Source organism: Lottia gigantea (genome assembly GCF_000327385.1).
Source record: "Lottia gigantea unplaced genomic scaffold LOTGIsca_66, whole genome shotgun sequence".
In the NCBI taxonomy this organism is placed as follows: Eukaryota; Metazoa; Mollusca; class Gastropoda; family Lottiidae; genus Lottia; species Lottia gigantea.
The window spans coordinates 925,059-936,912 of record NW_008710245.1 but is presented as its reverse complement, the minus strand read 5'-3'; the positions used below and the strand labels follow the sequence as shown (position 1 = coordinate 936,912).

At 32.2% G+C, this 11,854-nt stretch overlaps 2 protein-coding genes across 2 annotated transcripts; both read left to right on the top strand.

Annotated features, from left to right (window-relative positions):
* Nucleotides 1-342: 342 nt before the first annotated feature.
* On the top strand, nucleotides 343-4,157 carry LOTGIDRAFT_207113 (hypothetical protein; the record flags this gene model as incomplete). The annotated part of the gene is made up of 3 exons (XM_009064887.1): nucleotides 343-526; nucleotides 2,646-2,871; nucleotides 3,732-4,157. Exons 2-3 carry the CDS (start codon nucleotides 2,692-2,694, stop codon nucleotides 4,155-4,157), a joined length of 606 nt encoding a protein of 201 aa, XP_009063135.1. The 5' UTR covers nucleotides 343-526; nucleotides 2,646-2,691.
* Nucleotides 4,158-7,405: 3,248 nt separating this feature from the next.
* LOTGIDRAFT_167406 (hypothetical protein) lies at nucleotides 7,406-9,309 on the top strand (the record flags this gene model as incomplete). The annotated part of the gene is made up of 3 exons (XM_009064886.1): nucleotides 7,406-7,889; nucleotides 8,347-8,480; nucleotides 8,779-9,309. 3 exons carry the CDS (start codon nucleotides 7,406-7,408, stop codon nucleotides 9,307-9,309), a joined length of 1,149 nt encoding a protein of 382 aa, XP_009063134.1.
* Between the last annotated feature and the right edge of the window lie 2,545 nt (nucleotides 9,310-11,854).

The window sequence follows — 11,854 nt, the reverse complement described above, 5'->3', positions numbered from 1 at the left end:
AGCTTGACATTGTGAAAATGCATCACAACCTATGCCGAGATTTAACCTTGGCTTTCATGTTAGCAAGCATGACATTGAGTCATATTCCCTCACCAAGCATAAGACAATTTTGTCAGTGTCTTTGTGTAATAAAGACATATAAAGAATAAATGATGTTATCAGTAAGTACAACAAGTGTGAATATAAAGGCAAAGCAAGCATTATAAACAAATCATTATCAGATCAAACAATATCAAATGACCTATATATACAATGATATTGTGGACACATTGACTTATTGATAGCAGGACACTTGTTTTAGATTATAATACAGTCAAATGATTGAACATATATCCTGTTAGAACTAAATGAAGAGGGCTTGACTTCCTCATTGTGTCAAATAACTCAATTTTAACTATCAAAGTTTGGTCATTAGTCTAGTTAATGGTGATTTAACTGGAGCAAGGATAATTTGGGAATCATAATTTCTGTTTAAGAATATTTTTTTTTAATTTATCGAATAATGTTAATGTGATGTGTCACTAAGGTATGTGGTGAATTGTTTTGTTTTGTTTTGAGTACAATTCATATGTGGCTTTTTGTCTGTAGACAATCTTTCCAAATTTCAAGGTTTCTGCATGGCCAAGATTCCTCAGTGATGACATATTCTCTGGAGCAATGATAATTTTTTGAATTATAATTTTTGTTCAGGAATATTTTTTTTTTATCGAATTATGGTGATGTGATGTGTTACTAAGGTATTTGGTGATTTGTATTGATTTATTTCAAACAACAATTCTTTGCCGCTTTTGGTTTACACTTTTTACTTCAAGGTTTCTGGATTGGAATTTTTGGTTGTAACATTGTTGTTAAGTAATGTTACGAAAGCACAGGCACAGAAATGCAGGATTAACCGGTGAATCAGTTATCTCTTGCAAGGATAATTTTAGAAAATTATTTGACATAATTGAAAAATGTCTCTTCTGCTAAAGAATAATTGTCTCTAAGGTCATTACTAATGCTTTGAATGACAAGGCATATTCACTGTGTTTATCAACTTTTTATGGTTTTATTCACTTTTGGCACTAATTTGATTTCCTGCAAGATGTATATTATGGTTTCCAAAAAAATGTGACAATATTATAAGGTAGATGTTGCATTCAAACCAAATCGTTTATTTGATGGTTATGTTTTTCTGGAACTACACAGAACCACAGACACTGGACAGAATATTGCAAATAAGAGCTACAAGGATAGGCAAGGAAACCTTTTTCAAACCCTTTAAATCATAAGTAGCCAGGATATAAACCTATACATGTATAGTGTTAAACAACCTCACATCTAATAAACTATGTACAATAGTTGACATATAAATACAATAGAGGTCTACTTTGCTAGTTGACTCACTATGAATAGTCAAATTTTAATAGTAATTCATATTCTGTCAGTATAGTATGTCAGTGTATAGCTCACTACTGTCACATTCTTTATTTTGGCCACCATTTTGTTATCACCTTTCAAGAATTAGGATGCTATAACAATATAGACAACATCAAAATATATGTAATGTGAAATATAACTTTTCTTCATTTGAAGATAAAACTTTATTTGTAAGTTATATTTTATAATAAATTTCATTATCTTTATATTTGTTCATAAATAATTCTTCATCATAAATATTCAACTTTGGGGAATAAACTATATTGATCTGCACAGTTTATAGCCTTAATATTGCCATAAATTTCACTTTTGAAATACTGGTATAACTTAACTTTATGTGAAGATATAACTTTATTTGTAAGTTATATTTTTAATATATTTCATTATCTTTATATTTGCTCATAAAATTCATTTCATTATTGTATTGGCTAGTAAATAACTCCTAATCATAAATATCCAATTTTTTTAGGTAGTTTGTTCTGAACATATTGTCCTAAATCTGTGTAAATATCAACTTTTTTTTTAGTTAAAACTTATATTTATGAGGATATCAATCATTTTTTATGTTATATTGTCATCAATTTCATTATCAAATACTTAGTTTGCTTTTCAGCATCTTTATATTGTTTCCTTCTTTATCTTAAAAAATTTTCTGTTTTCTACCAAATGCCAAAAATATCTTGTAGCTTTTGCATCAACTCTTCTGTTTATGAGGATACAAGTTATATTTTGATAAATTTGACCATCTTTATGTTTCTTATCAACAAATCTAAATCCTTCTACTTACTGACATAAACCTACTACTACTTATGTTTATATTTCTTATAAGACAAGAAACATATAACTTTAACAATACACAGATATAAGTTTATATAAGTTATATTAGGTCAATGATCAATTTTATCATCTTCATATTATATTGAAATAATTCTACATACATATTCAACTTTTGTATAAATCTAAAATACCGGTACCATTTAACATTCTAATGAAAACAAATTATTTGAGTTTCTTTATACAGAATTGCCTGTATTTACTAGCGTACAATCAATTCAAATCACTGTATTTACAAAAATCAATATACAAAAATATTGTCTTATGATGTCAAGTTATTAGACAGAGTTCATAATACCTTGACATTGTGAATATAGACTAGATTTGCTTGACTCAACCATTGTTGAATACTTTTATTCATATGTCAAATATATCATATTTCTATCTTGCAGTTTGATGAGAGATTAAGGTTAACAAGAATAAGCAGAAGCAGACAAAATGACATCAAGTAACGCAGCTGGTAGGCCTCCTATACAGAAAAAATTAGTAATAGTTGGAGATGGTGCCTGCGGTAAAACATGTCTACTTATAGTATTTAGTAAAAATGAATTCCCTGAAGTCCATGTACCAACAGTATTTGAAAATTATGTAGCTGATATTTATGTAGATAATCAACATGTAAGTAGAGCAATATCAAATAGAGATATCATTCTCAGAATATTCCAAAATTTAAGCAGCTTGTACTTTAGAATGGAAGTGATACAATATTTTTGCTTTTTGGCTGATAAAAACTCAATTAGGGCTGTTTAAAGAAATCTTATGAATTCGATCGGAATCCTACGACTAGTTTACTGATTATTCAAAACGATATCAGGAATGATCATAACTTTTTGCACCATTCCTATTACACATACAACATAGCTTTGGTCCCTATTAATCAAGAATATGTCACTATCGCAATTACTTTTTTTGTGATAATGATGTCAAAAACCGGTTAGGTTTTATTTTCAATGATACCATACCAGAGCACCAATGGTCTCCCCTGAGTTGTAACTTAGACTACCGGTGACTACATGATCGATCTTGATTGGAGTATTTTGTCGTTGACTAAAGTCTTGTCAAGAGTTTCACCGACACACGAGGAGACAAAAAACTTGATTTCTACCATGTCGGTAGCCAACTGCAGAGCATTCACTTGAAGGGAAAATGAATCTGATTGGATAATAACGGTCTATCTTGCAGACGATAAAACTATCAGAAACAATATTCAAACTTGTTTGATCTTATAGATCCTGTCGACCATCTTGTCGTGGAAGTATACATGGCCACACACAAGATTTTACTAAAATCTTTGACCAATACTGTTTGTATTCCCTGCACCTTTAAATGTTGCCTTTGAGTTCTGAAAAGAGCAAGTGAAGGTATCATGCATGAGCAAGACATTCCTCAACAATGTCTACCATATGTAGATACAATACTTTCACACAGAGAGCTACAATACTTAAACATTGTCGTACACCTTATTTCTTTTTTTTTAGGTTGAATTAGCATTATGGGATACAGCCGGTCAAGAAGAATATGACAGACTACGACCTTTATCTTACTCCAATAATAACGTTATACTATTGTGTTTTAGTATTGATAATCCAGACAGTTTCCAAAATGTTTCTGAAAAATGGAAGCCTGAAGTTGCTCATTACATGCCCCGTGTGCCTATAATACTTGTTGCCACCAAAAAAGATTTACGCGAAGATCGTAGTGTTATTAGAAGTTTAGCACAAACAGATCAAAAGCCAATCAGCCAACAAGATGGCTTAGCGATGAAGGATAAAATTAGTGCTTATGCTTACTTAGAGTGTTCCTCAAAAACAAGAGATGGCGTGAAAGAAGTATTTGAAACAGCAACCAGAGCAGCACTTCAAACAAAAAGACAAAAAAAAAAACCCATATGTGTTGTTTTGTAAAAATGTGCACCAGTAACTTTATGACATTGTTTATTTTAATGTATTCTATTTAAGAGATGAAACTTTCAGAATAGAATTCCGTTTTCAAGGTGCTTTGTTTTTTTATTTATATGTAAATTCAGTCGACATTTTACTTTTATATTTTGTCATCATCATTCTTTTCTGTCATGGAGGCTAAATGGACAAGTTCATAAAAGTTTTCATTCTTTTCAGTAGAAAACATTCTAAATCTAAAGGACTTTAAAGGTTAGCGCACACGAGAGCTTCCAGCTGAATAATTTCATTCGTGTCTCCCAGCTCAGCTCACAGCTTTCGTCGGTTTCCCCCGCACACGCTAAGCTTAGAGCTTTCGTAAACGGGTCGTCGAGTCATAGACGTCTAAAAATAACTAGATCACGTGACATTCTCACGTGACTTAAACAAAATGTCAGACGTCGAAAACCCTTCGAATGATTCAGAATATGAAAAAATTTTACTTCTTGTTTTGTTGTTGCGTCGTCGCCGACGAAGGATACTTGCAAGCTCTCGTAAGCTATGGATACGCCAATGGATTCGCCGATGGATTCAAAGACGCCAAGATCAACTTGTCTTCGATTATTGCCTAGATACAAACTCGCATTCACCAATGGGCACAACCATTTTTGTTTGATCACGTGCTAGCGCATGCGCCCCAGTTCAAAGTTGAAAGCTAAGAGCTTTCGAGTGCGCACACGGTAAGGTATTTTTCATTTCGAGGAAAAAATTATCAAACACGACAGATAATTTCCTTAACGCTTCGAATGAAAAAAACCTTACGTAAACTCTGAGAGGCAGGAATGAAATTTTGCTCAGCTGGGAGCTCTCGTGTGCGCTAGCCTTTAAGGTGTGTTTAATGCTGACAATAAAATGTATGTAATTATTGTTGTACATATATAATTTGGATATCTTCAAATGGTTAACTTAAAAACAAATGAATTTTATTTATAAAATGTAATTTATTTCACCATCTTTTATGACAATTTAAGAATAATCACTCATAAAAAATTATGTTTTTTTGGAGTTTCAGTATTTTCAATTGGTCATTTGTCTACCTACAATGTCCATTAAGGGTGAGCATTTCATGAAAAGCAAATTGAAATGTTCAACTGAAAACAATTTTAACATAGTATAAATTCATTATGCATCATTTTAACCATTCAACCAAAACTGATTTAATAAGAATAATTGCATGTTTTTTTACCATTCTATACTTTGAAAATAAATTTTATCAAAATCTCAATGCATTCTTGTAGTATAAATATATATAGATACCAGTGAGAAATAGGAACTTGTACGCTACTCACATAGCCTAATTATAACATTTGATGCCCCCATGGTAGCTATTTCAAAACTATTCAAACAAATATTACTGGGGAATACTAAAAACTATCTGACCACATTGTATAAGCTTACAGAATCACATTTCTACACAGGAGCCGCAGTGGCTAGCGCTTGCTAACCCGAAGGACTAGGATTCAGTCCCAGCATGGGTTGAGATAATACCTTTGGATTTTTCAACCTGGTTTCCCCTCTGTCAGTGATGCATAAAGAGCCGCTTACATGAAAAAAGTGTCTAATCGCTCGATTAGGACAATAAACCAAGACCCTACTTACATTGCTGTCCTTGCAATACTATCCTTATTGTACACTATAGCATTGCTCTTCTTCTCATCAGCCCATCACTGGCAATAGGTTCAGAAAAATTTATATCTATTGCCCATTTGGTCAAAATTGTGATGCAGTTGCAGAGTATGCTAAGTTAACACGTTAACAACCTAGCTATGCCCATTCCACAACTGTCCTAATAATTTTCACATCCCATGAATGAAGCCCTGAGGTGATGTATTAGTAGGATTATTCATACTGAATTTTATTCCATTGTTGTCTGAAGCAATAAAAATACAGAGTTGCTTCCCTTCAATCCGAAATTATATATGGCTTGGGACTAATTTATATACATTTAATCATTTAATGGGCACTACATATGATAAGGAAATTTAAATTCCTACCTTTCATTTCATTCTCGAAAGTCAGTAGCTCTAAATCTTCTGGTTAAATCTACATCCTTATTCTTCAAACTTACAGTCACATATTCTCTGACATAGTATTCTGTTCCATTCGAGCTAGCTAACAGATAGTCAGCATATTAACGAGTTATAAACCAGACAATGACAACTCTTGTCAAAGCCATTATGCTCAAGAAATCGGTGTATCGGGCATAATATTACAAATACAAGAAGCAAAAAAAATTATAAACAATAGACTTATTTATTGAAGACCATCACAAATATTTCAAAAATGATATATTTTCATTAATTTCAGTTATAATTAATGAGGTTGTGTGTTCTTGGAAAGTGTTGGCTACTTTGTGATAAATTCTGACGACCCTTGAAGCTCTCCTTTAATGAAAACACTTCCGGTACTATGGTAAACAAACCAAGAGGGTGCGTTGTAATTTATGATTTTCGCATATTTCCCCAGTTTTCTCTAAGAAGGCAGAAGGTTAAGCCCTGCATCATTTGAATATTCCAAGTATAGGTTTCATTTATTAAATGAATTGCACTCAATCATCAAGGCCTCAGTCAGATGGAAAAAAGTGGCATAATAATATTCAATTATGTATCTAAATAGAAATATTGTCAAGAGGCGTTTTTGTGGGCCGATTCGATTAGCTATTTTGTGCATTTGTGAGCCCGAAAATGTAGGCTAATCGGTACATTTGTGAGAAAGTTTACCTAACCTGATTAAGCTAATCGTCCGAGAAGGTGGTTAGGCGATTTTTTTTAAAGATGGCGGCATGTGGAAGTTCGTCAATGATAATAATAATAATAAAAATAGATAACTTTCCTTTGTTGTCAGCAGAGTCAGCCATATTGCCCAATCGGCGAAATCAAATTTCGCATTTCCACTGCTAATCTAATCAAAATTGCACCAAAACGTACTAGCAAATCGAAACCAAATCAATTCGGCCGTCAAAAACGCCTAAGACATAGGGTGAAAGTTTAGGCTTGTCATAGTTATATGGGCCCATCACTTTTTTTTATCTATAAGGCCCATAGGTCATCTTAAAAAGTATAATAGGCCCTATATTAGGCATATAATGGTAAGTAGAGAGATATTTCAGTTTTAGTTTTTTTTTATATAGGTGGGAAATATGTTCATTACAACAGAAAGGTTGAGTCATGGTTTAATTTGGAAAAGGATGTTTTAAACTCAAAAAGGCAGCTAAAATGTCGGATACAGATGTCTCAAACACAACAATGTCTTATGAAATTGGCATTGAAAAAAAGATTCAAAATTTTGTAGAGACTAAAACTGGTGAAATTGTGAATACAGACTTCTCTGATAACAATACCATAAAAATTGTTCCAAAGGCAAAGCATGGTTCTGTGGCATTAGGAATTCTGTGGATGAAAGTCTTACAGTACCCCAAAAATTTTCCTGTCTCAAAATATCAATATAAAAGATTTGGGGGTGCCAACAGTACTTATAACATTAAACTGAAACTTCCCGAAGTTGCAATAGAAGTGAACCTTAAGATAGGCTCAGTGCAGATAAAAGGAAGTTTTGTTATTGAATGGTTTACAAGATACTTTCAAGAAATTTTGGATATTTATGATGGAGTTATTTCCCACCCTAAACAACAGTCTCAGATCTATTCTGAAGATGATATGAAAAAAATTAAAGATGATATTCAGAGGAGGAAAGATGCAGGTAAATATAACAAAAAAAACACATAAGCAGCTGAAGTGCATGACAGATGGGTAAATCAGCAATATACAGAAACAGAAAGCTTATTGCAAACCATTGTGTTTGATATCTTTTCTCATAAATCTAGTCGTACCAGTTTTAAATGTGTAGGATTATCTGTGAAAGATCAATGTCAAGAGGTTTTGCCATGTACGAGCTCGTTATCAAGAGATGTTAATTCTCAATTATTACTTACCCTATTGGATAATGCATGATAAAGGTTATATATTTGCTTGTGAGATGTTGATAAGGTCTTGGAAAGGTAGTGGTCCAAACTTCCATGTTACATTTCTGTAGAATCGCATGAGGTTCTGACTCTGGTTCTGGCATTAGCTAAAATTAAGATTTGTCATCTTGTAAAGCACATTATTAGACTACTATAAATCCCCTAAATTTGCTATATTCTTATTCTTCTTTTCAGGTTATGACTGGCCAGATGTTGCTTTAAAAGATGATGTTATTGTCAATGATGTACAAGACAGCATTGGGGTACAAACCAAGATAAATAATGTGGATGTTGACACTCCTGTCTCTGGTATAAAAGACTCACAACTGGTAATTTTTTCCAAATTAAACATTTTACCTCAATTATAATACATTCAATTCTATTGTGATATATCGTGCTTATCAGGGATTATGAGCCCATGCACTACAAGTCTGGAATGTTTAAGTTGCCGTCATAGAGAGACCACATGAAATAATGGAACACAATTTTCAACTGATAATGACAATAAAAATTGTTGAAATGTTGTGCGCAATAAAACTCAGGAGTAGTATATACCATATAATTGTGTTATTTGATTTGATAAGTTACATTATATATAATGTAAGTAATTAATTTCTGATTTTTCAGATGTCTCATGAAGAGATTGATAAAGAAACTGCCAGTTTAACACCAGGCTCAATCATTGAAGGCCCAAAACTCTACAAAATCTGGAGATCTTTACTGCATGTATGGTGTTCTAATGAACATTCCACCATATATATAGCAACACCAAGAATAGATGCTACTAGACTTATTGAAATCTGCTACTTTTGTCTCAATCACCGGCATACAATGAAAATAGGCGCCATCTGCATTCCTATGCGATTTGATGGAATATCATTAGCAGAAATTAAAAGTGCAGCTTTGAAAAAATTCACTCCCCAAGAGCAGACTTATATTGAATACAGAATTTTTACGCAATTTCTTTATCCTTTGCAAAATTTTGAAGCCAAGTTTTTAGCATCTTTAAATGATGATGGCATTGTGGATATTTTGGTAACAAGTGGAGATTTCAATAAGAGTGGTTTCAGCTCTCATAATAAAAATATGGTGGTGTTTAATTCTGTACGAGAGGAAGAATTCAAAACTAAATATTTGAATCCCATTATGGATTATTAAAGCAGAGTTATCCTTAGTATTAACATGTTTCTTTAAAGGGACAGTTGCACCATTTGCATTTGCAGGGTTGATTTGATTCTTGAATTCAACTCTTCAGAAGTACTAGAAATATTAGAAAATCGCATAATTCCTTCAAAAATACTTCAAACAAGGAATTATACTGACTATTTGTATATATGTCTTTGAAATATATCACAGAGTATCTTATAATTACGAGTCCTCATTTTAACTTTCAAACGCAGATAAGAAGGCTCAAATTTCGACGGTGAGCTGTAAACACTATTACTGATTGGCTTAGTGCAAAAATTCCTGTTTCTGAGACTAAAGTATGATTGGTCGAATGAAATGGTGCCTCCGTCCCTTTAATGTTATACATAAGGAGTGTAGGAGTTGTCAGAATTAGATCTTTGCTATCATTTATCATGACCCAAATATTCTACTTATCTATAGTACTAAATGCACACATGAAACAACATGTGAAATCTTGATAATCAAGTCAATAGTAGACCCTACAGATACACAATAATAATGATCATTTGATTTATATGGCACTATTAAGATTAGTTATATTATATATTCATGTAGGACTATAGTCATTTATTATCTTATTTATTTTAAAAAAATGATCCAAATGAAGTCCCTGCCTATGAATTTTAATCATTTTTTTTTTTTTGATTATTCATGTCTTGAAGACCAAATATTGTTTTATATACAGTTTATATTACTATACAGTACCGTACCGTACAGTTTTGAATATTATGCATTTACTGTTTGTTTTGTTTGATGATTTGCTGTGATGATAAAGCATTTATATGATACTTTAAAGTCTTTTTATTTTGTATTTTGTGATCTAACAGGAACTGTAGGACTCTTTGGGCCTACTTACTGCTGTTCAACTGTGATAATTATTGAAATCTTGTGAATGCCATAAATCACTTGATTAATCACTTGATAAACAATATTACCAAGAAATCTATGACAATATCTTGCACCAAAATAATCTAAAGAAATCGGAATTCAAGATATAACATGCATCATGCATATGAATACTCTTTCTTATGAATTGTCTATTTTATATTCCCAAGTAGGAACCTCAAACTTTATTGAAAAATGATAAGGGTCATTCTGGTTCCCTTCAAGTAGGCCTAGAATAGAATAGAATAGAATAGAATAGAATAGAATACAATACAATACAATACAATATAATACAATACAATACAATACAATACAATACAATACAATACAATACAATACAATACAATACAATACAATACAATACTCCAAAATCAAAATCAAAATCATATCAAATCAAATCAAATCAGATCAAATCAAATCTTTATGTCACTTTTTTACAAAGTTCACAATTTTCAATAAAGCCTTGGTACTAAAAGTTATGGGATCTAAATCTGAGAGGTTTGCAAACACAAGAAAAAAAGTTCGTCTGCAAAATAGACCCTGATTTGGAATTGTATGGCGGTGGGCGGGGCGAGTGTTCATATTGAAAGAAAGTTGCTATCATCAGCAAATTTGTTTCACAATAAGATAATATTTAATCAACCTAATTTACTGTTGCGAAATTATTATCAAGAAGTGGACTTAGGAAGAGGAGTGCTTCAGATTAAAGAAAACTATTTCTTATCGCGGATGATGATATGCAAATGAGATAAATATCAAGTTAACAGGTGGGCGTAATCATCTCGTGATTCTGTCTTGAGGTAGCTTACAAGGAGATTGGCAGACCTGGCCAGTTTTCTTTATAAATCCGTATATTTTTGACTATTGACTATTCTCTTGCCGTAAATAAGCAGATAAACAATCGAAATGGCTCAAGCTCCAGTTGTCAGTCCAGTAAGTAAGCGGTTTTGTATTTTATATTGTCCCCACGAATCCGTATAACGCAATTAACGGATGTTAACTTTATGCACTCTACTTTCATTTTCATTTGTATTTCACTGAAATACATGTTTTCTTTGAATTGGTAATGTTTGAACTTGTCTGATGCCGGCTTCTTTCATTAAAAATATTTGATATACATTATTTGAGCCTAACATATTGTATGTATAACAGGTCGATATAAAAACATAGGACTACAAAATAAGACATTGTTGCACAATATTACATACAGTCTTACACCCCTTTTACACTAGGCCCAGATAAAGTGGGCCAGGCCCCAATTTTACTAGTGTAAAACGAATGCGTGCCTGGCTGGCTCCGTTTAAAAATTCTTCTGTGCATGTGCAGGGTTTACAACTTCCGTATCGGCAGCCATTATAAATCTACAAATAAATAAAAAAAATAAACACTTAAGTCATTTTGACCTCAAAGGTAAAATACATATCTTCTGTTTTTATGAATGAAAATATATAATCACCATATAAAGCTAAAATCCTATATTTGATATTTAGTGTGTAAATTTATACACTTAGGATCTGATATAATACTGTCACCATTAAACCATCTACAAACCTTCGATGGTGACCTTGGGCAGTTTGTTTATTTTAAGTATCGGGTAGGTTAGGAAAAATAGGTGCTCAAATTAATGAAA